The following is a 26,284-nucleotide window of genomic DNA, read 5'->3' on the forward strand; positions in this document are numbered from 1 at the left end:
GATCCAGACTCCACAGCTCCAGAGCCAGAAACACCTGCAGGAAGTGATAGGAGGAGAGAGGAGAGGGACGAGAAAGCACAAGACTACCAGAAAGGGGAGAAGTTGTGTTAGTAACATGAAATAATGGGATGAGGTTGCATACAGAGGGAGAGAAAGTAGAGGAGAGAGGAGCTCAGTGCATCATGGGAAATCCCCCAGCAGTCTAGGCCTATAGCAGCATAACTAAGGGATGGTTCAGGACTCACCTGAGCCAGCCCTAACTATAAGCTTTATCAAAGAGGAAAGTCTTAAGCCTACTCTTAAATGTAGAGATGGTGTCTGCCTCCTGAACCCAAACTGGAACCTGGTTCCACAGGAGAGGAGCTTGATAGCTGAACGCTCTGGCTCCTAGTCTACTTTTGGAGACTCTAGGAACCACAAGTAACCCTGCATTCTGGGAGCACAGTGCTCTGGTGGGGTAGTAAGGTACTATGAGCTCTTTAAGATAAGATAGTGCCTGACCATTAAGAGCTTTGTAGGTAAAAAGAATGATTTTAAATTCTATTCTGGATTTTACTGGAAGCCAATGCAGAGAAGCTAAGACAGGAGAAATATGATCTCTTTTCCTGGTTCCTGTCAGAACACGTGCTGCAGCATTCTGGATCAGCTGAAGAGTCTTAATGGACTTTTTCGAGCAGATCGGACAGATCCTTGCATGGAGGACTCATCGTTAACATGTACAAACTGAAATCGATCTGATAAATAGGACATAAACCAGCTTAGAGCGGTTCCTATAATGTCAATGAAATGTTCCAGTCTCTGCAATAGGATCTGATGGTCAGTGGTATCAAATGCTATGGAATACTTGGCTCAATAGAGCTGTGACTCTCTGTCAGCCTGGCTACAGTGCTGAAAAGAAACCTGGGGTTGTTCCTATTTTCCTTTATTAATGACGAGTAGTACGCTGCTCTGGCATTACGGAGGGCCTTCCTATAAGTTTTAAGACTATCTTGCCAAATTAAACGAGAATTTTCCAGTTTGGTGGAACGCCAATTCCTCTCAAGTTTCCGCGATATTTGCTTTAATTTGCGAGTTTCAGTATTATACCATGGAGCTAACGGTCTTTGTTTTAGTATTTTCTTTTTTAGAGGGGCTACAGAGTCGAGTGTCACTCGCAGCGAGCCTGCAGCACTATCAACAAGATGATCGATTTGGGAGGGACTGAAATTAGCATAGGAGTCCTCCGTTACTTTGTGACTTGATAATGAATTTAGAGCTGATGGAATCATATCCTTAAATTTAGCTACAGCACTATCAGACAGACATCTTGTATAGAAATCTTTGCCCACTGGCGTGTAGTTCAGCAATACAAACTCAAAAGTTATCAAACAGTGGTCGGACAAAGAGGGATTCTGTGGGAACACCACTAAATGTTCAATTTCAATACCATACACCAAAACAAGGTCAAGGGTGTGGTTAAAACATTGAGTCGGTTCATGAACACTCTGAGAGAAGCCAATGGAATCTAACAGAGAGATAAACGCAGTACTAAAGCTGTCATTCTCAACGTCCACATGAATATTAAAATCCCCTACATAATAACTTTGTCCGTTTTAAGGACTAAAGTTGACAAAAATTCAGATAAGAATTCAGAGTACGGGCCAGGTGCTCGGTACACTATAACGAAGAGATTTGGTTGCAGTGATTTCCAACTGCGAAAGACCAAGAACAAGGCTTTCAAATGAGTTATAATTTAGTTTAGGTTTAGAGCTGATTAGTAGGGTAGAGTCGAAGATAGCTGCAACTCCACCTCCTCGGCCTGTGCCTCGAGGAATGTGAGTATTAATATGACTGGGAGGGGTGGATTCATTTAGGCTAACATATTCTCCATCACCCAGCCAGGTTTCAGTAAGACTAAATAAATCAATATCATAATCTGATATTAGTTCATTTACTAGTACAGCTTTAGAAGAGAGAGATCTGAAGTTTAAGAGTCCACATTTAACTCTCCTATTAGTTTGCACTATTGCTCTTGTGGTTTTAATTTTTATGAGGTTTTTATGCACAGCTCCTCTTCTGTTTACCTTTTTAAATAATTTCAATGGTTGGGGGGCAGACACCGTCACTATAGGATTTTCACTAAGTAACTCCTGAAATGGAGGAGCAGAGAAGTGTGTTAGACTGCGACTCTGCGTAGGGTTTTGGGTGGGTAACTGCTGAATTAGAAGGGCAGAGAAGTGTGTTAGACTGCGACTCTGCCTCCTGGTCTCAACTCTGGGTTGTCATGGATTTGGTCCACTAATAAACTTGGCCAGATTTCTAGAAATGAGAGCTGCTCCTTCCCATCTACCAGTGGTAGATATTAAGATAATCACCTTGGGAAGTCTCTATTGTTTGATCTGTTGATGACATGTGGAGCTTTGGTGGATTGTGGAAGTTGGCTGACTCCTCCATAGTCATGCCCAGTTGAAAAGTCACTCAGGGGTGTAAAACTTTTACATATTTAAAGTGTGAAAATATTAGGGTGTGACTTTTCTGCGAGTCTACCAGCATTTTGGCTATTTTGGTAGTGGTTTGGGGAAGGGCTCACAGCACTGTGTTAAGCTTCAGTATTCCTTTCATTCTTAGCCTTCAGTGAAAGAGGTTGCCCCCTCCTTGGACCTGCACAGCATGGTTGTGTGAATGTTTGTGTTCAGTGTGTGTGTGTGTGTGTGTGTGTGTACGCATGTGTTTGCATTAGAGAGGAAATTGTGATGCACTTATTAGTACTTGGTAACTCAAGGATGTTCTCTGTTGCAGGGAGAGACTATGGACAACTTCAACTGGGGTGTGCGCAGACGCTCCATGGACAGTCTGGACCGTGGTGACCTGCAGCCCCTGGAGGAGAGTCAGCTGTCTAGCAGCATGCCCAGCCTCAGCAAAATCACCCATGAAGACTCAGATGAGTCGTCTGAGGAAGATTCCCTCACCGCCAGCCAGATACTCTCCCACTCCCAGCTTGTAAGTTCACCTTTGTTTGTATGCCAATAAATTAATGTCATAATGAAGCGAAAACCTAGCTGTTGAAGCCCACTAGAATCAGAAAATTATACCTATCACAGGGTATGTGGAGGCCTTGAAAAGTGTAAAACTATTATTATTATAATTAGTTTTCTCTAAAAAAGGTTTAGGAGGTATTTAAAATCTACAGTAGCTAGGAAGTTAATCTTCTAATGATTTTTGCAAAAACTTAAATGAACTTGAATTTTTCATTTTCATTTGTTAATCCATCCATTTTCTGCTGCTTAGCTGGGTCCAGGTCATGTTAATTTAATCATCATCATTAGGTAATTCCTCATGATAGGTTATGTCGTTACTGGAATATACTGTTGTGAAGTACTGAAATAAATGTTATATAATAATAACTAATTCTAATTAACAAATTCTGTGTCTGCTGTTTTTTATCATACTTTAATACTTTGGGCAGTAAGATCGTGAAACGGGTATTAAATTCTATGTGGTATTAAAAAGATCTTTAAAAGGTCTTAAGTTTAACTTGCTGAACCCAGCAGAAACCTTTTATCAGTATCATGACATTGATTTCAACCATAATCCTAAAAGAAAATGTGCAGAAGAAATTTATTTAGGTAATTCAGGGGATACATTCTTTCCCTCTCTGACCCTCCATTAGTTTTCCTCTTGTGCCACTCTCAGGTTATTGCTATCTTTGTACACAAGATAATTTAATTTGCTGAGCACATTCACAATCCCAAGGGGATAAAGCCACAGGACCACATTTTAAAAGTTCTAAAAATTACAGAATTTCGTCCAAAACAAATTGTAACATTGCTGGTGCCAGGGATGATGCAACTATTGCATCATCATTTGTCTTGTTTACATCATCTTTCTGTAATTGCATGACCACTCGTTCTCATACAGTATTAGTTCAAGATTGTGGAAACTGTGGTGGGAGATGGAATGCCCATGTGTCCATGCAGCTGTCATCCCACTCGTCTCTTGACCCCGATTTGTCAGCCACTCTACCACTGTCAGTGCTTACAGGCAGTTCAGGAATGTTGTAACTGTTGCAATGTTACAGTTTTCAGTCCAGTGTCTAGACATCCGTTTTTTCCCCCACTGTTTTTCAGTGAAGATTCCAACAACTTTGACTTTGTCTCTTTGCAGACTGTCAACCTCTCTCCAACTGCAGAGATCAGTAACATGGACTCTTCCTCTTCCTCTGCCTTTTTTGATACAACTTCAGCTGACTCAACACCTCTGAACACCAAAAATCCTAGTTTCGATGTCCAACTGCCAGAGGACTCGAAGCAGCGGGTGAATAAGGGCTTTAGGGTGTCTGAGATTCTGGGAACTACTAACTCCTATCGCAACTCCATACTAGAGTTCTTTACTAATTTTGCTAAATAGGAGCTATTCTGTCTGCATCCGTATCTGAAATGTCTTGGATGTTGTATGTGCTTCGGGTTTAGTCTATGTTAAGTGTTAGTCTGTGATGCTGTGACTTGTCTACATTTCCTCTCTTCAGAGTAGAGCATGAAAGGGTTTTTTCTTATATGATTTCAGTAACTGCATGCTAAAGGAGAATGAACTAAAACCTGCAAACAGGCTAATCATTACACTTAGGGCATGTTGGCTAGTTTGTGCCTTATTTTAATTGTGGCAGAGGTTGTCTGGGGATCTTAGGCTATATATTTTTTTTAATAAGTCTCTTTCTTTCTGTCTGTCTGTTTAAGGCAATGTGTATACCTATTGCTTCTGTGTGGGTGGCTCTAAGCAGCAACTAAAAACTCATGGCATGTGGGAGGTCAAGAAAGGTTTACACATTGCCTGTCCTTAAACATGAGTGTGCAAGGCCACAATGCTGGCTGAATTCAAGTATTTTATATATGTATAATTGGCACAATTTATGCACACTAAATTTACCAAATTAAAGAAAACATCACAAGGAGTGCCCATAGGGTCCCGTGCCAAGGTTAGTGTATCCATTTTACCCACAACATTATCTGTTTAATAATTAAGTATAACAGAGGGAACACGTTTCAGTTAATAATAACCTTTACTGCATGCTGCCTCAGTATTTGTTCATGACTGTAGTTAATTTAGCCAGTTGCTGAGAAAGCATGTGTCCCTCTTGCTTTCTTTTAGTATGAGGTGTGCCAAGAAGATGAAGAAACCAATGTCCATGAGGATGACTTATCTCTCTCCATCAGTGAACTGCCCCCTGAATTTCACCGGGGGGACGATTTGACAATGGACATGGTTCACATCGATTACAGAGAAGAATTGGATCTTGACAGTTGCTTACCCAGGTACCTACTCACAGCTTTTCTCAATAATAAGTATAGTTACAAAAAAATGGCATTGGTAATAAAATGGCTTTATGTCCACTCAGTCTTGCCGAGGAGGAGAGAGACGACATGCTGGAGTCCCGTTCTTCACCGCCACCGTCACCCTTCTTCTCCGCGATCCTTGCAGCTTTCCAACCAGCAGTATGCGATGATGCAGAGGAGGCTTGGCGAAGTCATATCAACCAGCTTGTGTCTGACACAGATGGATCTTGTGCAGTCTATACTTTTCATGTATTTTCTTCACTATTTCAGGTATTACAGCATGGTCTTGTAGCTAGCATAGACCTAAATTCCATTAACAGTGTGCCTGGTCAAAGAGAATAATTAAACTGAAAGGATTACAGGATTAGTTGTCTGGCTGATTAACGTTTAGAGACAGAGGCTTCCTTTCAGCAGAGGTCTGATTAATTACAAATGGAGGGCACTTGGTAGATGCTTTCAGCTTGAAAACATTCATTAATCAGATGTTGTTCACTTCACTGACCACTGCTGACGGGAGAATTCCAGGAAAAACATTATAATGACTGAATGTAAGTACCATGATGTTATATCGACTCTGACAGTATCACAACCAGCCCGTTGTTTTTGCTTTGCAGAGTATCCAGACCAAATTTTGTTCGTTGACCTGTGACGTTGTGAGTTATCTCGATGATAGCCTGAGAGGATTAGGATCAAAACTCTTGAGGTCCTCTCAGATGCTGACATCATGCTCAGAATGCCCAACACTCTTTATTGATGCAGACACAGTGAGTAACCTTTTCCAATTTCTACTTTTAACAGTATGACATGTTAGTGATAGTAGAACAGATTCAACAACAAAACTCTTACTTTCACAGATTATGACTTATGGACTCCTGGAAAAAATGAAATTCAGTGTGTTGGAACTTCACGAGTATCTTGATACTTACAACAACAGAAAGGATGCTGCTCTCACTGTAAGGAGATTTAATATAGTGCTTTTCAGTCTGAATGGCTATATGTTGTCACTGAGTTGTTTACATTGTTATGTTACCTCTGTCACCCACAGTGGTTGAGCAACTGTAAGGCCACCTTTCCCAAGAGTGCTGGGGGTACCGTGATAACGTGTCAACCGGCAGAGCATGAGGAAAAGGTAAAACCTTATTCTTTAAGAATTCAAGCAATAACTAACATGCTATTATATCAATTAAACAATAATGTAAAATACAGGTTTGGTATTTTTTGTGGTTTAGCTAATGCATTCAGCCAGTATGCAAACATACAAAAGGTTGTATAATTTTAAAGAAAATCATTGTTTATTATGTAAGAATGGAATACTAAAGATTCCACTTCAACTGACCTTTTACTGTACTTTCTGCATTACGAATACTGTGTGATACTGTAGCTCTGTGAGTGTTACCTCTCATTTTCTTCCACTATGTAAATGTCAAGTTTCTGACAACCTTGAGTTGCCGCACGTCACGATGATTATCTCATTCCAGTGTGCATTGTGATTATTTTCAGCTCTGCTGGGCATGGGAGCAAGTTCTCTTAAGTTGCATTTGATCTAGCAGTAAACAATTCCGCTCACTCCATTAATTGAGGAAAGGAAACAGCTAAATGGAAAGTTTTGCTGTTAAAACTTGGTAGTTAATAGCTAAGAGATTCCCACCAAAGTGAGTGCAGTTGTGCTAATTAATAGGCAAAATTGTTGCTTGGCTTGTTTCAATTGGCTTTTTAATTAAAGGTACCCTGTGGAGTTTTCTTGTAAACAAACAAAAGTTATGTTTACATTCAGTGTTACTCAGTTACTTATTTTTTCTACTATTTTAAATCCAGTATTGTATACATTCATGTTTAAGAGCATGCAGTCTTCTTTTTCCCTTTCTCAGTTAGCGAATTGCTGCATATCTTGGCGTGTTACTGGAATAATGTGACACCATTGGTAGGGCTATGTAATGTGTCACCTGCATGCTCGCGTATATGTGCACGGGATAACGGGAACCCGCTTGTACAAAAGCACCTCAGTAGCGGTTCTAGAGGTAAAAAAAACTCCACAGGGAACCTTTAATTCATGCTGACTACCAGCTGTCCTTTCTGTTCTAAATTACACATACATCGACCTTCACTTTTCCTCCTCTATGCATGCCAATAAAATTATCTCTGCTAATACTTTTCACCCACATTTAAATGGAAATAATCAGGAACTGCATGCCCTTCTTTTGATTCTCTGTTTTCCTTACTTCTTTTCTGTCCTGTAACATGCTTGCTTTGTAGCAAATGGAATTTCTGGCTGTAAGTTGTTGTTTTTAAATGGTCTTTTTTGTTAAAGTTTGCCTTACTGTAATCCCATTTTCAGCACTTGTAATGTTGTATGTATAACTGCTGCAGGTTTGACATCTATTTACAAGTAGTTCCACAGTAGTTATATGTGAGTTATTATCCACCAAATGCAGAACTCTGAAAATACCATATAAAGTATAAAGTAAGCCCAAAGAAAACTCATTTTGCTAACAACCAATTTGCTCTTATTTTCAGCAACTGGAGCTCTGTCAAAGACTCTACAAACTCCACTTTCAGCTGTTGCTGCTTTTTCAGTCCTACTGTAAGCTGATTGAACAAGTCCATGCAATAAGCTCTATTCCCGAGGTAGGTACATCGTGCATTTGCTTGTCCTCTCTTTTTTTGGAACCATGACACCCACCCTCTAATCCACGTCCCTGTTTAATGATATGAATCCCTCTCAACCTTTAGCTGACAAATATGTCCAGGGAGCTAAATGAGTTGAAGAGTAACCTGAGGGTAGCAGCAGCCTCTGTGACAAGTGAGGAGATTGCTGCCTGTGAGAGTTCCTGCTTTGAGCCCACCTTCAGCTCCTCTGAGGCTGCTGTGCAGGCCATCCTTGAGTGTCTGAAGAACAACGAGTTTCTGACGGCCATCCGCCATATTCGTGAGTGCAGGTGAGAAAAGAAAAGGGCTGTTTTTTCTGTACATAAGTTTAGCTGTCAAAAAATGCACCCAGTCAGATGCATAACATTTTTTCTTTTTTTTTTTGCAGAGCAATGTGGCCTAACGACATCTTTGGCAGCCACTCTGAGGATGAGGTCCAGACCTTACTCAACATCTTCTTCAGACATCAAACTTTAGGTCAGACAGGAACTTTTGCTTTGGTGGGCTCAAAAAAGGACCTGACAGAAATCTCTGTTAAGTTGATGGAACTTAACCGAGAGATTCGGGACACGATCCGGCGAGCCCAAGGCTACCGAGCCATCACAGCTTTCCTCCCAGACTCTAGGGTTTTAGGCTCAACTCTTTGATGGCGGTCTAGCAGCATGTGACACCCACTTCTGCTCAGCCCCCTGTCCCACGCCTAGCCTCTGGTCCTGTCTGGGGTTGCTGCTATCATCACTGTGGTTAACAAGCCCTCTGCTCTCTCCTGGGAATAACCAAACCCTCTTTCCTCTTCTCCTCTTCTTGCTCAGAGCACATCAGAATGTCATGAAGTCAGATCTTCAGATGTGCAGCAATACTGGCGTTTTTTTTTAGAAAGATGAGAGACTATGCTGTTTCAAAGAAACTTAGGCTTTTATTGCACTAATAATAGAAATTGTCACAAAGCGACCACTTGCTACTGAGGTCAAAAACTTTCACATTTAACAAATGACATACCAAAGCTATAAGTGATTCTCTTTCAGTTATGTTGTTTTAAATGTCAAGGGAAAATGTGCAATCCTTTACGGTGTGGAAGACTTTTACTGTATCCTGAAAGAATGTATTTGAGTATCATAGCATTTGAAAATATGAACACTGTTAGTACAGAAAAAGGGAGGCTTTATTACTTGGTTAAAGTCGTGCATCTTTGTGTGTGTGTGTGTGTGTGTGTGTGTGTGTGTGTGTGTGTGTGTGTGTGTTGGGGGGGGTTGTTCGAGTGTGTGATATAAACCTGACGACCATCAAAGATGGAAATATGGATACTGAATTATACAAATTGTTCACATTTAACTACTTTGACATGCTGCAAAACTACTGCAATGTCTCCCAAACCTACTCTAGATGCTGCTGTGTGGGTTATCTGTTACTTAAAACATATTACTGTAATTTTAATTGTATAGCTTTTAGCAATTAGGTAAGTTATTTATATTATTTGCTAGAGAAAAATTTATCAGACTAGATTTATAGAAAACAGATATTTTGTTTCATCTGTTAAACCTGCCAAGCTTACAAACTCTATGTACTACAAAGTGTAATAGTAATGTTTATGAACAAAGACAGAAACTATTTTAACTGAATAAATGTACATAGTGCAGTGGGGCTTTGCTTAGACTCATAAGATTGTATTTTTATGAACTTACAATTTGAGTTGCATTTAGAGTGAAAGAGAAAGCTACATTTGTAAATCTTCCACAAGAACTGTTGTTGTAGCCTCTCGCCTTGTAAATACTACTGCCTTTGCAATGTACTGTACTTTGGTGTTCTGTACACTTATGTAACAAGAAAAATAAAACTTACATTTGTTAACTGTGGTTTCATTTTGTGATTTGTGTGATATTGTGATTATGATTTTTTAAATTATTATTATTGTATTTATGCCCGGGGTGAAGCCTCTCAGACAGAACTTAATAAAGGTCATGCACCACCCAAAAAACTCAGATGCAGCAATAAGAACACCGTGGATAACATTAAAGGCTCCAGCTCTGCCATTCCTCATGAAGGATGGCCAGGAAGGTCTGGCTGAAAGGCTACATTGAGGGAATGTATGTACCTCAAAGTTAACATATTGTTTTTTTGTTTTTTTAAATCGTGACCTTTTCGAGCATAATATCCTCCTATTACTAGAGAGCATAATATTCATGTAAGTCCCCAATCTTGTAAACAACTGAAAGCATGTAGTGGTGAACTTTTTATATACAGTCTATGGGTGAAATGCAGTGTCCAGTGTTTATTTCAAACTAGACTCTTATTTTGAAGTCAGGCTGAGTTCCGGTGAGCGGCGCGGGAGCTTTGTTTTCGCAGCAGGGGCAAACTAGCTATTAGGTTGACTCGAAGTAACATTTCTCTGTCATGATTTTATGCCGTAGTGTTTTGTAAACATTTTGCCAAGAGTTATATCGTGACATGAAAGTCAGCACGCTCGTACGCCGTCATGGTAAGTTAGAGTAAAAGCCAAATCTACTTTTGCTGTCTAGTTTCTTTTTGTCGATGTTTAAGTTAACTTAGCGGTCAGTGTAAGATAACCTGAATTTGTGAATTTTCTAAACATTGGGAAGAAACTTCAACATATGCCACTGCTGTAGACCAAACGTTAGCTAACCTTGCCTTCTTGATAATTTGTCTTAAGCATGTTTGCTATCAAATTACCTAACGTAAACTTAATTAGCAGGTAGCTACATAACGTTTGGAGTCGGAAGCAGCAGCAGCCACAGGCTGGCCGTGCCCACCCTGAGGACTGTTTCTCATCATTCAGCTTAAAGCTAACTAGCTAATTGTAGCTAGGTTTCTGCATTTTCAACTTATATCGTGATGAAAACTGTGTCTTCTCAGGTGGGCCACATATCAATCTTTAGGGATTGCACATATCAACTGGAATGGATTTACCCTCAAAAAACATGTACGACACATTCAAACATGAAATCTGGAGAGGTAAGATTGTAATATTCATGTTGCAGGCCTGTAACGTTACAGTTGATTCTGTCCACCCTTTAAATCTAGCTGCTTAATCATAAAATTATACGTTTAGTGCAATCACAAAAGATTATGTTGGAGGTTGTTTACTGATCTATAAACAATTTTAATATCTCAATTTAGATCTGGGACCACTGGACCCTGACTGGTTTGAGGCACTGACAGCTCAGACAGTCACTAATGAGGGAAGTGTCTCTGATCAAGATGAGCTGTGTGCTAACCAAGAGGGGAATTTTAAAACACCCTTTGATAAAACTACAGTAGACAGTCAGCTGTTTTCAACTCCCAAAGTTTTCAGACACTGTAGAGTTGTATCACCTGAAACTGAGGATGAGCACTCTTTCACTGCTGAACACGGTAATGTTTGATTAAAGTTTGACTGTACATGTATGTATTTATGCAGTAACTATAAGTAAATTATTTCTAGCACAACTCATGCTAAACAGAAATATGAATCTTTGCATAGCACATTTTACAGTTATTATAGTAACCTACTTGTGTCTGCATTGATACACTATCTTGAGGCTACATCTAAAAATAACATTTCTCTGTGGTGCATTTCTAGAAAAACAAACCATGCCATGGACGGTAACACAAAGTCCATGTTTGTTTCCAGGGTGAGTACAACAACTCTTTAGACTTTTTATAAATGTTTTAAATATTCCAAATAAATTTTTTGCATAATTCTTATTTCAACATCCTCAGTAGGAACAGTTAACGTGAGTAATTTGTTATTATGTCTCCCATTATTGGAGAGCTATAAGACATTCTGAAGAGATGTTCAGCTAAAGCAAAAAAGGAACAAATATGAAGTTTATATGAATACATTTTGAAGGTTAAGAACTATGTTTTGAGAAAAAACTATTCCCATGTATTGTTAAATCAGTGTTCAAGATAATTTTGCCAAAGTTACATGTGTTGTCACTGCTTTCAGTCAGTTTTTGATGTGTTTGTTCTTTTTAGGGTCCCAGGTGCTAAATATGGAGGTATCCAGCCTTACAGTCAGGACAGTTTTGGTAACCTGCAAATTCAGTTGAATTTCATCTGTTTGAGTTACATTTGAAATAGAGATGTAATCATAACTGGTTGATTTATTTGCTTTTGTCATCTGTACAGATCTGCTTCATACACCACAAAAATCCCCAGTAAGTGTATTCAATTCAATGGTGATGTTTTTTCTTTTCTTTCAGCAGGTATTTAAATGTGGAGTAATGGATTAATATTAAGATTCGCCATCTGTATGTTGTTTTTTTGAATGACACAGGTCAGCCATGCCAAGCTTATATCTGAAAGTCTTGGTGCACAGATTCATCCAGATATGTCATGGACCAGTTCTCTGAATACCCCGTCAGCAGTACCATCCACCCTGATTTTATGTAAGCAAACATCACAGTTGGTTGTTTTAAAAGTATATGTGAAATATCTGTGATTTGCTGAATAATTAGTTTGTCTTCTCAATGTTATAGCTAAAACTGATGAGAGTCCCTGCCCAGTGAGTGTTTCTGCAGACAAAAATGTTGTTGTGAGTATTATGTCCAGCCAAAACATACAACAGTCATACTATAGACAGACATATATTTGGTTTTTACAATTTTCAACATTTGCAACTTATTCTCTATTTTATGATCTGTAAAAGACATAAATATTGACACTATGAACTTGTCATATCATATTATGAAATATTTCAATATTTTTTTAGACATGGGCCCGTATTTATTAAGCTTCTCAGTTTTATTCACTGCTAAGAATCGACTTAAGAGTAAAAATAGAAAAATTCATGTGTGAAGTGAAGTTTATGTCCTATGTGTGAGTCTTAGAGCCATTCATATTGAATGGTGAAATTCCCAGGAGGAGTTCATATTGAACTCACATTTGACAATAAAGAAGACAACAAGAGAATACATTATCCTTTATCTCCTATTAGATGACACCTGGCACCACAAGGTGCCTTTCAAACAGCTGGCACAGGCTACTTTCACAGGCCATTTGGTTACCACATCCAAAATGTTGTAGTCTGCATCAAACACAACTTGTGTGTTGATGCTGTGGTGCCTCTTCCTGTTCGTGTAAACATTTTCGTTTACGCTGGGAGCAATGACCTTTATATGAGTCTTCAATTGTGCCTACTAATCCTGGTAAGCCAGATATTTGCATCAATTGTGGTTGCATCTGTTGGATTACGCGGGGTGTCGATGAAACGTGCGACAATTTGTGGGGCTGTAAGTGCCATAATTGTTTCCATGACAGTTTGGCTTGTTGATGGTTTTTATGGCCCAAAATCATCACCATTGTATTGCTGAATTTTTCCTGTGGCATTACCACCTTCAGTTCAGCTTAAAAAGCATTGCTGCATAAAGTCAGTGGTGAGATGATGTCCCTCACCAATAGGGCTGTAGCGGTTTTGTAATTTCCACCGTGGCAATATGGTAGGACTCAACAGCGCGGTATTATCGCATCTTTCATCAAAGTAATTTGGTGCCATATAGCATAAGAGTGTCTGTCACCTCGCTGCACAGCGAGCCTCAAACAGCAGCTTTATGGTCGGAGCAAGCTAGCTGCTGGGTGCTAGTCAACAACATTGCCAAGCAAACTCTTTTTTTGTAGTTTGACCGTGTCTTTATCACACGTTGCTATATCATTACCTTCAGGGCATGTCTATCAAGTAAATTTACATACGCAGCAACACACGCGCGTGCCATGGTGCAGGCTGTCCGCAACTAACCACTGCGCTCAACAGAAAGCAACATGAAAAACAGCTGCAGGCATCCAACACACTACTACGAACAACAGTCTTAAAACTAAATGTACTCACCAGAGAAAGTGAACAGCCGACTCCTAATAAGCTTTTTCAGCGGCGCTAGTTAAATTTACACAGTGCTGAGGGTATGAGTCGGCTCTAGCCTGATTGACAGGTCGCCATGGTAATGACTTGTCAATCATAGATGATCCCGCCCTAAAACATACTCTGCTTTATGGTCTATTTTAAAATAAATGGGACCTTAATTTACTAAATAAACATAATTTTGTATTGAAGAAGACTTGAAACTAGACTGAGACCATAAACTCATCAGGAAACTGTTTACTGGGGTAATTATTCAGCTGAGAAGTAGGGTCATTTTCCCATTATTTCCAATGGAGCCAGACTTCTTTTTGCAACCAGAAGAGTCACCCCCTGCCGGATTTTCAATGGAATGCAGGTTTCAGAGACTTCCGCATCGGCTTCATATTGTTGACCGGAAGCTTCTCGCTTGGGTCTACTATGCATGCGTCACTACTACATTGCATGCGTAGAAGAAGTATAACCGGTGGGGGAAAACGCTTTTTAAGTCTTTGGGGGGGGTTTGGGGTGCAAAGTCATCAAACTTTCAGTGATTTTTATCAGATTTTACTGGTGATTCTATACATGTAGTTTTTATGTCCCGGTGACCAGTAAAAGTGTGGTTTTGGCTTTCTTCCCATTCATTCAGTTAGGGGCCTGATTTTGTTAGTCTGAAATAACTGCCTGAAGTCATTACCAAGATGGCTGCAGAGTGGCAGGACTTTTCTATAAGGATTTTAGTTGTAAGCATCACTCAGAGATTTAAAGAATGAACCCCACAGATTGTATGCAGATCAGGTCAAAACCAAAGAGTGTCAGTCAGTGCCCCTGGAGACAATTTACATTTGGATATATTTTGGATAATCTAGCTTTTGGTAAGTGGACATGATGAACAATCTTAAATTGCATGAGCCAGTGTTTTTACATGAAGAGGAGTCATGTACTTGTTGAAGGATTGTTTTTCAAGTCTTGTTGAAAAGTGGAGTCCAGATCTTGTTCACAGCGCACATTGAATTTTTTTTCTTTCTGGTGTAAGACAGATGAAACATGTCATTACAGAAAACACAAGAATAAATAGGTATGGAATTTAAATATTGCTTCTGATACTCATACTCTGATACATTTTTCTCTGTTATTTTCCTCAGTTTGTACGTAAGCTTTTCCCTTCTCTTTCAAATGCATCCGAAGTTGTGTCACCCAAAAACAATGACATGCCTACCTTTCACCAAGGTACCGTGTTTTATCTTTTCAATTTGCTAATATCCAAGATGGTGCAGTAGCTCTGAATATGAATTACATAACTATGTGCTGCAACAGATTTACTTATTTTATTATACTGATTGATGGTCTGTAATCAACAGGTGTTGTTTCCCCTGAGGCTGGTCAGAATCCAGAGCCCCATGACTCCCCCCAGAGTTCACTGAATCAGAGTGACAGTGTTTGGAGACAGAAGCTACCAGATACCACTGAGGAGGGAGAAATTCGCAGCACCATAGCAGGTGTTCTTGATGGAGCTGAAAATGTGCTCTCTATATTTTTCACTAGCAGTAGTTCAGCACTGAGGAAAGTGAAAACTGACAGAATCAAAAGAAAGCAAATAATTCCAACAATAGAACATGGCTGCAGCTCTACAGAGATCTCAACAGCAAACAACGATGCATCCAGTGAACAGAGAACAGCTGATCAGGAACATGGCAGATTTCCCTCATCCCCACCAGTAAAAACTGGAGAATATGGAATCACCCAGTGGTCTCCATTGAGTTTATCTGATATTCCACCTAGTACTGTGGATACTTGCCATGATAATAGTCTTACAAGACAAGTGGATAACAATATCATACCAGGACAACTGTGGAATGACACTTCTTTTGGCCAGCTAAGGCCACCTGTGAAAATCTCAGACTCTGGATTTACTAAGAGAAAATTTGTTTACACTGTTGACTCTTTGAAACTGCAAGTTCAAGGAAAAGAAACACAGTCTCAGAAGATGGACTCATCACCACGGATTCCAGATTCTGGTAACGCATTTCTCATGCATGTAAAGTGTAAACATGCTATGATGCATTCTGTGTTAACATGGAGAAAGTATGTTTTCTACATTGATTGAACTTACTCTTTTTATTATCATGCTTTATTTCAGGACAAGAAGTGTATATGAGGCAGTTGGGGAAAGCTCCAGACGAAGCAGACTGTTGCAGTATCCGAAAGAATGAGATGGAAAAACAGGGAAATCTTGCTGAAGAAAATCTACCTCCTTCCGTACAAGCAAAAGTCCAGGATCTCGACATGTCACAGCTTTGCAGAGATTTTGCACAAGACTTCAGTCAAATGTCAGACCCAGGTAAACTGAGTAAAGTAGCAGAGGATACTCCTCGAAATGGCTTCTGTCCATCAGCTTGTCTGTCAGCCATGAAACGAGAGAAGCAGAAAGCAAGGCAAGCAAACCTTCACCATGACTGTGATGGTGTCAGTAACAGAAGAAATGTTTCTGCCACTAATACCTCCATTAATGAGGGCACAACAAGTGACAGTGGATTTCACTCAGCAGATATCACTCACATGACTGCATCATCATTTGTTCTTAGCTCAGAGAACAATCGTCAACAGTGGACTGGCTTTAAAACTGATATCCACAAGACTACTCCTTTTCAATCTACAAATAAAAGAAATGGAAAACCACATTCAGATGATATTTTACAAGAAGCTAAAACTGATGCCAAGTTGTCCACTGCAATCAAGAAAAGCCAGACATTGGGCCCTGGCAAAGAGAATGAGTTGCATATAGAGTGCACATCAGCACAACTATCCAGCAATGCAAAAGGAACTGTTAATAACATTAATTGCATTCCACTTAATGGTCAAGCTGATGGCAGTCTGCCAGAGAAAACAGTTTCTCTTCCTTACGTCCATGCATCGGGATTCAAGACCGCTTCAAATAAGCGTATACCGATTTCCTCAGCCAACCTGGAGAGAGCCAAGCGTCTCCTTGAAGAGACTGAAGGGGAAAGAACCTCAAGTGATCAGCACATCAAATGTGCACCTGACTCCAAAGCTAAAATTAGCAGTCATGGATCAGTGAAAAATACATCTAACTCAAACCAACCACCTACTTCAAGTGAAAAATGTGTGGATATTAGTTACCAGTTAACAGCTTCACAAAAAGCTGATGTGACTGAGCTGTGCACTCTCATGGAAGAAGCTGATAGCCAGTTTGAATTTACACAGTTCAAAACTGCAAAGCTAAAACAACATTGTCAAGATAATACCACCTCTCCCAAAAAAGTTGACAAAGAACTTGACCCTGACTTTCTTACCGGTATAGATTTTGATGACAGTTTTAGTTCAGATGCTGAAAAGCACCTGGCAGTAACTGACAAAATGACCTTAGATTCAGATGGTAAAACAAATTGTGAAACAGCAAACATCAAATCCACAGGTTTTTCAGTGTCAAGTGCAATGAAACAAGAAAATCCCTCAGCTGAAGATGTGTCTTCCTCTTCAAATCACATCTCTGAATGCAGTCACAGTATGATGTCAGCTGGACCCATTGAAACAAGCAAGGTTGAGAACAACAATCCCTTGATGCTTGGTGCGGGATTTAAGACTGCAGGAGGAAATGTTTTGAGAGTTTCAAAAAAGTGTCTGAGTAAAGCTAAAGCTTTGTTTGCAGATTTAGAGGAGGACCTTGTGACAAGCAAAAAATTGCTGGACAAGCAAAGTAGTGAAAGTGACGCTAAAACACAACAAAGGCACAGTGTAGATAATCATGCTGGCAACCTTTTGCATCATAAAGAGGATAAATGGAAGTTCAGAGGTTATGATAATAATACCAGGGGGATGATTCAGGGCTGTTTTTCCAACAAGAAGGAGTCTGTCTGTTCAGTCAGACCAGTGAAAGGGATTAGAGATGAAGACACTACAAAATGTCTTAAAAACGTCAAAATGGACACAACCACATGTCAAAGTGGGTTCCAGATGGCCAATGGAAAAGGGATTTCTATTTCAACAAAAGCTATGCAAGAGTCAGATGCTTTCTTCAAAGACTGTGACGTTATTGACAGTAACGCTGGCATTTCAGGAAAACATAAGAGCATGGAACCCTTGCCTGGAAGTGTCAGTCACAAGAAAAACCTTGTGAAATTTAAAAATGTTCAAGGGATGAAAGTAAACTTTTCTGAAGAACCAGTCAATGAGCCTGATGTGGAGGTTCACAATCTTGCTTTTAAGAATGCACCGACATTGATGACTGCTGCTTCTTTCCATGGAAACCCATCTTCAACTGCAAAGGCATTTTCATCCCCCTCATGCACAACATCAAAAAATATTGGCTCTTCCATCAATGAGTTAAGCAATAGTGGTGGATTCTGTACAGCCAGTGGGAAGAAAGTATCCATTTCAGCTGATGCATTGAAACAAGCAGAGGGTGTTTTGAATGAAATTCATACACTTGAGGAAACAAACAAACAAGTAAAGAAGAAAGGAGACTCTTTAAAAACCGGTCATCTCACCAATCAAATTTGGGTTTCACCACATAAAAATAGTGGATTTCAGACAGCCAGTGGTAAAGGAGTTACCATTTCATCTGCAGCTCTAAAGAAAGCAAAAACTCTGTTAAGTGAATGTGAAGGAGCTGATGAAGATAAAATTGGTGTAGGACCAACACATTCCAAGCTTCCAATTCATGGTCCACCCCCCAGGGATAGTGGATTTCTTGCAGCCAGTGGTAGACCACTGGCCTTTTCATCTGAAGCCCTCCAGAAGGCTAAAGCTCTGTTCCGTGACATCAGTTTCAGTACAGAGGGCTCACCTGTTTCAGACACAAGGAACAGTGACAAGACACAAGACAATGCTGAAAATACAGAGAGAATGCATTGTGGTTTCTCAACTGCGGGGGGAACAAAAGTCCATGTGTCTCAGAAAAATCTGTTGAAAGCAAAACACATTTTGAAAGAGGTAGATGATGCAGATACTTCCTTCAGGGACAGTTACATTATGGACGGAAACAATGGCATGTCAGTAAAACGTAAGGAAAGTATAGCACCTGTGAGTGGAACTGGCAGCGAGAAGAAAATCTTTTCAAAATTTAAACCACATCAGAAGGTGACAAACATTTTGGAAGAGCCTAGAAGTGGACACACTGAGTTTGAAAATGTGAACATTGGAACAGTTTTAACGCATGAAAAGATGCTGCCTCTTAATGTAGAGATTAACAAAGATGTTTTCAAGAACACACCGGATTCTACCGAGACAGTTTCTTTACATGGAGACCCATCTTTGATGGCAAAGCCACTTTCTTCCCCGTTGTGCACATCAAAGAACATTGGTGCTTCTGCCATCAGTGAGTTAAACAGTGGTGGGGGATTCTGTACAGCCAGCGGAAAGAAAGTATCCGTGTCTGATGACGCAATGACAAAAGCAAAGTCTCTTTTGAATGAAAGTGCTACATTTGAGGACACAAACAAACAACTGAAACAAAAAGATGACACTTTGCCTCCACAGAACAGTGGATTTCAGACAGCCAGTGGAAAAGGAGTTGCCATTTCATCTGCAGCTCTAAAGACAGAAAAAACTCCGTTACGTGAATGTGAAGGAGCTGATGAAGATAAAAATGGTGTAGGACCAACACGTTCCAAGCTTCCAGTTCATGTTCCACCACCCAAGAATGGTGGATTTCTTGCAGCTAGTGGTAGGCCACTGGCCTTTTCATCTGAGGCCCTTCAGAAGGCTAAAGCTCTGTTCAGTGACATCAGTTTCAGTGCAGAGATCCCACCTGTCCATTCTGATGTTCGAAACAATCCTGAAAAGATACACTGTGGTTTCTCAACTGCAGGGGGAACAAAAGTCCATGTGTCACAGAAAAATCTCTTGAAAGCAAAGAACCTTTTGAATGTATTTGCTGATGGGGAGTGTCATCATTCAACCTCATACTCAAACCCAAATGACACAGATAAGTCAGATCTTTCAAAAGAGAAAAGATCTTCAGATTATAATCTTACCTCTGCCAGTGACAAAGATATGCCTACTAATGAAAGTGCCACTCAGATTGTCAAATCTTTAACCTCTTTGCAAGAGACTGACCATACAAATGCCTTTAAGTTTAAAGAACTAAAGATTACCCCATTAATGGTGGGCAAACCCCATGACAGCCCTGGAGAGGAACTGTCTGGTGTGTTGGACTATGAAATAAATTGGACAAGCAGCAGTGACGTATCTAAGGTCAAAAGGACAGAAAGGTCTTCAGTTCTTAACTTTCAGTCACTAAACCTAAGAGGCTGTTCTGAAACCCAGGAGAGGTTTCTTGCTCAGGAAGCTCTCGACTGCACTATGGCTTTGTTAGAGGATGAAAGTCTAGCTAGCCAAATTCCCTCAATGACTTCAGAAAACTTGCCACTCCAAGATTATCCTATATCCGGCAACCGATCTGTAGAGGAACAAAAAGGAAGAGGGAAAAGACTGTTAGAGGAATCAAACATGACGGGTAAGTGTCTCCGTTATTACTCAGAAATCTAAATAGTTTACGTTTTTGTTAATACTGCACAGATTGTCTCACTATGTATAGAACTTCAACAATCTGAATTATTTGGAGAACAAAATTATTTAATTGCAGTTCTAGTAATTTTGGCCAAAGTGTTGACTATATTAGCTTAATTGTATAATTGGTTAAATATATTTTTCCCATATTGCAAATACACCATTATTTTGTCCTCTTTCAAGCTTGACAAAAATCACCATTTTGAAATATTCTAGGTCAGCCTCCCCTGAAAAGGCGGTTACTGGAAGAATTTGACAGGACTGTTGATGGTCCAAGAGGTTCAACAGTCCATCCAGAAAAAAGTAGTCCAAATGGTAAATCATTAGCACTGTAGCAAGTAATCTAAAGAGTACATATTATGTCTTAATAACTGTTTTTTATTCTAATTTAAGGTGTGATGAAAGACAGGAGAGTTTTCAAGTACAGTGTCCCTCTTCATCCAAACATCACAAGGCCACACTGGTAAGTTGTCTGTGAATTTTTGGCCTATGTCAGCTGACATTATCAGCACTTTGTGATGGGTTTTTTTGGCCTTACAGGAGTGGAAAGAACTATGTGGAAACTACATTACAAAAGACAGCTCCAAAACAACACTTAACCCCGGGAGACTGCAGATCAGCACATTCCAAAAAGCCAGCGTTTGTTCCTCCTTTGTTCAAAAATGCAAAGGCAGAGAGTTGCAAGAACACAGTGCTCAAAGACAGCATAAGAACACCTTCTGCATTTGTTCCTCCATTCAAAAAACAAAGAACTATTATCCAAGAGAGCTCCTCTAAACCACAGGAGGAGGAGGGTAAACACCACCATCTCTTAGTAACACCCATTAACAGTAACACTTATGTACCACCCACTAAAAAAACACAAAACACTACAGCTGTAACTGGTCATAAAAGCAAAGACATTCAGAGTGTGGCCTTAACTGACACTGCAAATGATAACCTGATGCATCTTCAAAAAGTTCCTGTTGGCTGTGGATCAGACAGTTCTGCTACAGAGTCATCACATGTGGATAATACATTGTCCAGAAGCCAAGGTGCAGTAATGTTTTTGGATGAAGTCAGTATGATGTACTATAATTATTACGCAAAACATACGTTAAATAATGGTGTCTTTATGATCTACAGACATGTTTCAGAATCTTCATAACATAGGGCTGGCACGAGATATGCAAGACATGAGGATCAGGAAAAAGAAGCGCCAGACCATTCGACCTATACCGGGCAGTTTGTTTCTAACGAAAACCTCCGGAGTGTCGAGGATATCTTTAAAAGCTGCATTAAATGGAAGGCCTCCTTCAAGATACACCCCAGAACAGGCAGGGCCAGAACTGTTTTGTCTGTCTATTTTGTTGTATATGCTTGAAAATTAGATCACTATCAGGTAAACAGCTTTTTGACATGTTCATATTCTTGTGTTTCAGCTGTATCGACATGGAGTTCATCAGCATGTGTGTGAGATCACCAGTGGGACTGCAGAATCTCTTCGCTTCAATTTACAGCAGTTCATCAAACAGGAAGCATTTTTAGATGGAGGGGGTGTTCAGCTTGCTGATGGCGGATGGCTGATCCCCAGCAATGATGGGACTGCAGGGAAAGAAGAGTTCTATAGGTATTGAATTTTAAAGTTTAAGGCTTTGTAATGTTGAACCTACTGCAGTGTTTGAAAAAACAGGTGTATCTTGGTATGTGCAAATGCGGACTGCAGGCTGTGTTGAATATCATCTTGTTCTGCACTGTCCGCAGAGCGTTATGTGACACCCCGGGTGTGGATCCTAAACTGATCAGTGAGGAGTGGGTTTACAATCACTACCGATGGATTGTGTGGAAGCAGGCCTCCATGGAAAGATCATTTCCAGAAACAATGGGCAGCCTCTGTCTCACGCCAGAGCAGGTTCTCCTACAACTGAAGTACAGGTATGTAGGATCATAGCTTATATTAGTTCAATATGTTCCTAATGTAAAGTTATTTTCACATCTTCAATTCATCATCAGTTGTGTGTAAATGTCTCCCTGAACTAACAATTGTATTACACATCGCCTACTGCTATTTTGTGTAAGATTTAGAAACTTGATGTAATTGCATTTAATTGTGCTTTTTGGCTAATACAGTGAAATGTCATTTAAATAAATATGTTTACATTTTAAATAATTACAATTATGGTTTTTTTAATACATTTAGACTCTAAAAATGTTTTTTAAATAATTTATTTTATTGTATGTATATTAGATATGATACAGAGGTGGACCACAGCTGCAGGCCGGCTCTGAGAAAGATCATGGAGAAGGACGACACAGCAGCCAAAACCCTGGTCCTCTGCGTTTGCGGTGTCGTTTCCAGGGGTCACTCCCCAAAAAGACAGCGTTTCAGTGACACCAAGACGCCAGAAGGTGTTGATGCCAAGGTTGAAAACCCTTCTGCAGTTGTTTGGCTGACAGACGGATGGTATGCCATAAAAGCCCTGCTGGATGAACCTTTGACTGCCATGCTTCACAAAGGTCGACTAGCTGTCGGGGGGAAGTTGATCATCCACGGGGCGCAGCTGGTGGGATCACAAGATGCTTGCTCCCCTTTGGAGGCACCTGACTCTCTCATGTTAAAGGTACTTTAAGAGGGAGGTCACACATTATTCTATCTGTCCACAAGGCAACCAAATAACAAGTTGGTTTAGTGATTGTTTATGTGTTTAGATTTGCGCCAATAGCAGCAGACCCGCTCGATGGGATGCTAAACTGGGATTTCACAGGGATCCACGGCCATACCTGCTTCCTGTCTCCTGTTTGTACAGCAATGGAGGACCAGTAGGATGTGTGGACATCATCATACTGAGAAGCTACCCCATACAAGTGTGTTTAGTCATGCATTGATATATTTTTACTGTTACTACTGGAAATTTGTGTTGTGATCCCTTTTCACCGTATGCTTGTCACATCTTTCAGTGGATGGAGAGGAAACTAGATGGAGGCGTTGTGTTCCGTTCAGTTCGCGCAGAAGAGAAGGAGGCGAGACGATACAACAGCCACAAACAAAAAGCTATGGAGATCCTGTTTGCCAAGATTCAAGCTGAATTTGAAAAGGAGGAGAAAAGTAGGACTCGTGTTTTCTGCATGTTAAGGACAGGTTGAAATGGAATAAGTTTTAATAAACTGTCATCATCAGGTAACAACAAACCTCAGCGTAGAAGGCAGACAGTCAGTCGTCAGGATATTGCAAGTCTTCAAGATGGAGAGGAGCTCTATGAAGCAGTTGGGGATGACCCAGCTTACCTTGAGGTGATAAGAAATTTGTTTACAGATTGTTGACCTAATTTTGCTAATGAATAGAGTTTTAATTGCACACCTATTTTATTTACATTACCAAGGTTCACTTGAGTGAACAGCAGTTGGAGACTCTACATAACTACAGGCGTTCTCTGATGGAAAAGAAGCAGGCTGAACTGCAGGATCGGTACCAACGAGCTGTAGAAAATGCAGAGAACGGCGAAGGTGGCTGTCCTAAGCGAGACGTTACACCTGTGTGGAGACTCTGCTTTGCTGACTCCATGGACCAACCCGGCAGTGGTGTGTCTTTATTTTTTATTCATTTTAGATGCACTATGGTTATTAAAATGTATGTACTTTTGTGTGTTAAAATACGGATTTAAAATTATGATGTTGGGGTTTTTTTGTGTGTTGTTAGTTTACCAGTTGAACCTTTGGCGACCGTCCTTGGATCTTCAGTCTCTACTGAAGGAAGGTTGTCGATACAAAGTGTATAACCTTACCACTTCAGATGGAAAGAAACATGGTGGTAGCTCAACTGTTCAGCTGACTGGGACAAACAAAACACAGTTTCAGGACATACAGGTACTGTAGAAACTAGCTATCTTGAGAACACTCAAGACACAGATGATGGAAATTATTTATTATAATTTGTTTTATCATTCAGGCTTCTCCGGAATGGTTATTAACACGTTTTCAACCGAGGGTCTCAACCTCTTTTGTGGATCTTCAAAACCCAGAATTCCAGCCGCTGTGTGGAGAGGTTGATCTCACAGGATATGTCATCAGTATCGTAGATGGACAGGGTAGGTGATTTTTTTTTTTAACCATTTCTGCTGTAACTATTGTTTACTGAATGATGGTTTGTTTGTGCTTTTGAAACCCAGGTTCCTCTCCTGCATTTTATTTGACTGATGAGAAACTGAACTTTGTTAAAGTGCGCTGTTTTAGCAGCTTGTCTCAGTCTGGCTTAGAAGATGTGGTAAAACCTTGTGTGCTGTTGGCTCTGAGCAACCTGCAGCTGAGAGGTCAGTCCACATCTCCCACTTCTGTTGTGTATGCTGGAGATCTCACTGTCTTCTCAACAAACCCCAAGGAAGTTCATCTACAGGAATCCCTTCACCAACTCAGAAACCTGGTCCAGGTACAGTGCTGAAGTCCCAAACCTGTAAAGCTGCTGACATGCTTCATAAATGGTGCTTACTATTCACTTATTTAAAGATACCTCGTTTGTCAAAGACTGGATGCTCTCATAGCCAAGGAGCTTCATGTTCTGAAGAAATCAAAATTAGAATTGCATTAGCAGTAATTATATCAAGGTACAGGTGCAAATTATGATATACGAAATTAGAAAAGCTGAAAAGCAAAGTTTCTGAAATATTTAATCATTTTGTCATTTTTACTGGGTTAACTTTTAAAAGAAATGCATTTGTAGAAAATGTGGTGGTGAAATAGCAAAGTTTTAGTCATTGCAATCTCCCAAATTTACCTAACAAGTATTTTATACATTTTTCTTACAAACCTACTCTGATCAACATTCTAAAAACCACAGACACAGAACTGTGCATACAGAAACATGAAACGTATAGTATGAGGAATGTAATGGACTAATGATCAGATCCTGGAATTATTGTTAAAAGTGATTAATAATAATAATTATTATTATTATTATTATTATTAATAATAACAAAGTAACAAAAAAATGTTAAAATGACATTACTATTATCTTCATCGTGTTTTTTCAGGGTCAAGAGAACTTCCTTCTTACTGCTGAGGAGAAACTTTCACATTTAGTCAAATGTGATGGCCTGAGCTCCATCTCTTCTCCAGCTCTACAAACAAGGACCCCAGTTTCTACAATGGACAGAAGACGAGAAACAAGAACAAGTGTGGGTTAATGTATTTGCTGTGGTATCTGGGGTTGTTCTAACTACTTCACATTGATTAAACATTTAAAATGTGGTTTTCTTTTGTTTTTTTTAAGCAGGTGTCATTTCAGCAGCCAGTCAGAAGTCTTGGATCCTTCACACCCGTCAGCAGGAACCCTCCTGCACCAAACTGTTCAGCAGAGAAAGACCCGAGCAGCCTGAAGAGGAGGAGAGCTCTGGACTATCTGTCTCGTATCCCGTCTCCACCCCCTCTCTCCCATCTGGGCTCAGTGGCTTCTCCATGTGTAAATAAGACATTCAACCCCCCTCGGAGGTCTGAGACACCTAGCACTTTAAAAACTGTACAGACTCCAGCTCGCAAACCTGTCGATTTACCGATGGAGGACGAATGGGTGAATGACGAAGAACTGGCTATGATTGATACTCAAGCATTGCTTGATGGTGATTTACTGTAGGTACATAAGACTGTATGATGATAAGCATGCTACAGCTTTTAAAAACGTGTACAAATGACTGAATGTAAAGGCTGCGTATGGCACATATTCTGTGTTGTTTTGTAGTCTTGCTCAGCTCATTAAAGATGTGAAGTCACTTCACAACAGTAAAATCATGTCATCAGTTCATACTGATCTACATTCTTCAGTCTACTTTTTTGTCTGTAAAACTGATCAGGTTAGAGACAAATTTAGGATTCCATTCCTGCAGTTTAGCTGCATGATTTCCTTGTGCAACATTTGAGGACAAATAACAGGGCTGGTTAGGGAGTCTACTGACACAGCTGTAGATACTGACGGACAGTTAGTTTTTTATAAGTATTAATT

The 26,284-nt window shown here is 40.0% G+C and overlaps 2 protein-coding genes across 3 annotated transcripts in view; both read left to right on the plus strand.

Moving 5' to 3' along the window:
* The window catches only part of LOC123985755 (protein furry homolog), a 51,584-nt gene extending 41,781 nt beyond the window's left edge, over nucleotides 1-9,803 (plus strand). For both annotated transcript variants that reach the window (XM_046073601.1, XM_046073602.1), the window contains 10 exons: nucleotides 2,779-2,979; nucleotides 4,144-4,293; nucleotides 5,125-5,288; nucleotides 5,372-5,579; nucleotides 5,924-6,073; nucleotides 6,164-6,262; nucleotides 6,355-6,438; nucleotides 7,824-7,934; nucleotides 8,040-8,245; nucleotides 8,344-9,803. In XM_046073601.1, the coding sequence (XP_045929557.1) occupies nucleotides 2,779-2,979; nucleotides 4,144-4,293; nucleotides 5,125-5,288; nucleotides 5,372-5,579; nucleotides 5,924-6,073; nucleotides 6,164-6,262; nucleotides 6,355-6,438; nucleotides 7,824-7,934; nucleotides 8,040-8,245; nucleotides 8,344-8,602 (1,632 nt within the window). In that variant the 3' untranslated portion in view covers nucleotides 8,603-9,803. The remainder of the gene's footprint in view (nucleotides 1-2,778; nucleotides 2,980-4,143; nucleotides 4,294-5,124; nucleotides 5,289-5,371; nucleotides 5,580-5,923; nucleotides 6,074-6,163; nucleotides 6,263-6,354; nucleotides 6,439-7,823; nucleotides 7,935-8,039; nucleotides 8,246-8,343) is intronic.
* Nucleotides 9,804-10,275: 472 nt separating this feature from the next.
* brca2 (BRCA2 DNA repair associated) lies at nucleotides 10,276-26,073 on the plus strand. The gene is made up of 27 exons (XM_046073863.1): nucleotides 10,276-10,431; nucleotides 10,827-10,925; nucleotides 11,091-11,324; nucleotides 11,533-11,584; nucleotides 11,931-11,983; nucleotides 12,084-12,112; nucleotides 12,232-12,343; nucleotides 12,434-12,489; nucleotides 14,931-15,015; nucleotides 15,147-15,803; nucleotides 15,926-20,263; nucleotides 20,533-20,631; nucleotides 20,710-20,779; nucleotides 20,857-21,350; nucleotides 21,442-21,632; nucleotides 21,738-21,925; nucleotides 22,060-22,230; nucleotides 22,544-22,916; nucleotides 23,005-23,160; nucleotides 23,254-23,401; nucleotides 23,474-23,586; nucleotides 23,676-23,874; nucleotides 23,993-24,159; nucleotides 24,242-24,380; nucleotides 24,462-24,718; nucleotides 25,320-25,463; nucleotides 25,562-26,073. Exons 2-27 carry the CDS (start codon nucleotides 10,871-10,873, stop codon nucleotides 25,916-25,918), a joined length of 8,937 nt encoding a protein of 2,978 aa, XP_045929819.1. The 5' UTR covers nucleotides 10,276-10,431; nucleotides 10,827-10,870; the 3' UTR covers nucleotides 25,919-26,073.
* The last annotated feature ends 211 nt before the right edge of the window (nucleotides 26,074-26,284 follow it).

Source organism: Micropterus dolomieu, linkage group LG17, assembly GCF_021292245.1.
Source record: "Micropterus dolomieu isolate WLL.071019.BEF.003 ecotype Adirondacks linkage group LG17, ASM2129224v1, whole genome shotgun sequence".
NCBI classification, from domain to species: domain Eukaryota; kingdom Metazoa; phylum Chordata; class Actinopteri; order Centrarchiformes; family Centrarchidae; genus Micropterus; species Micropterus dolomieu.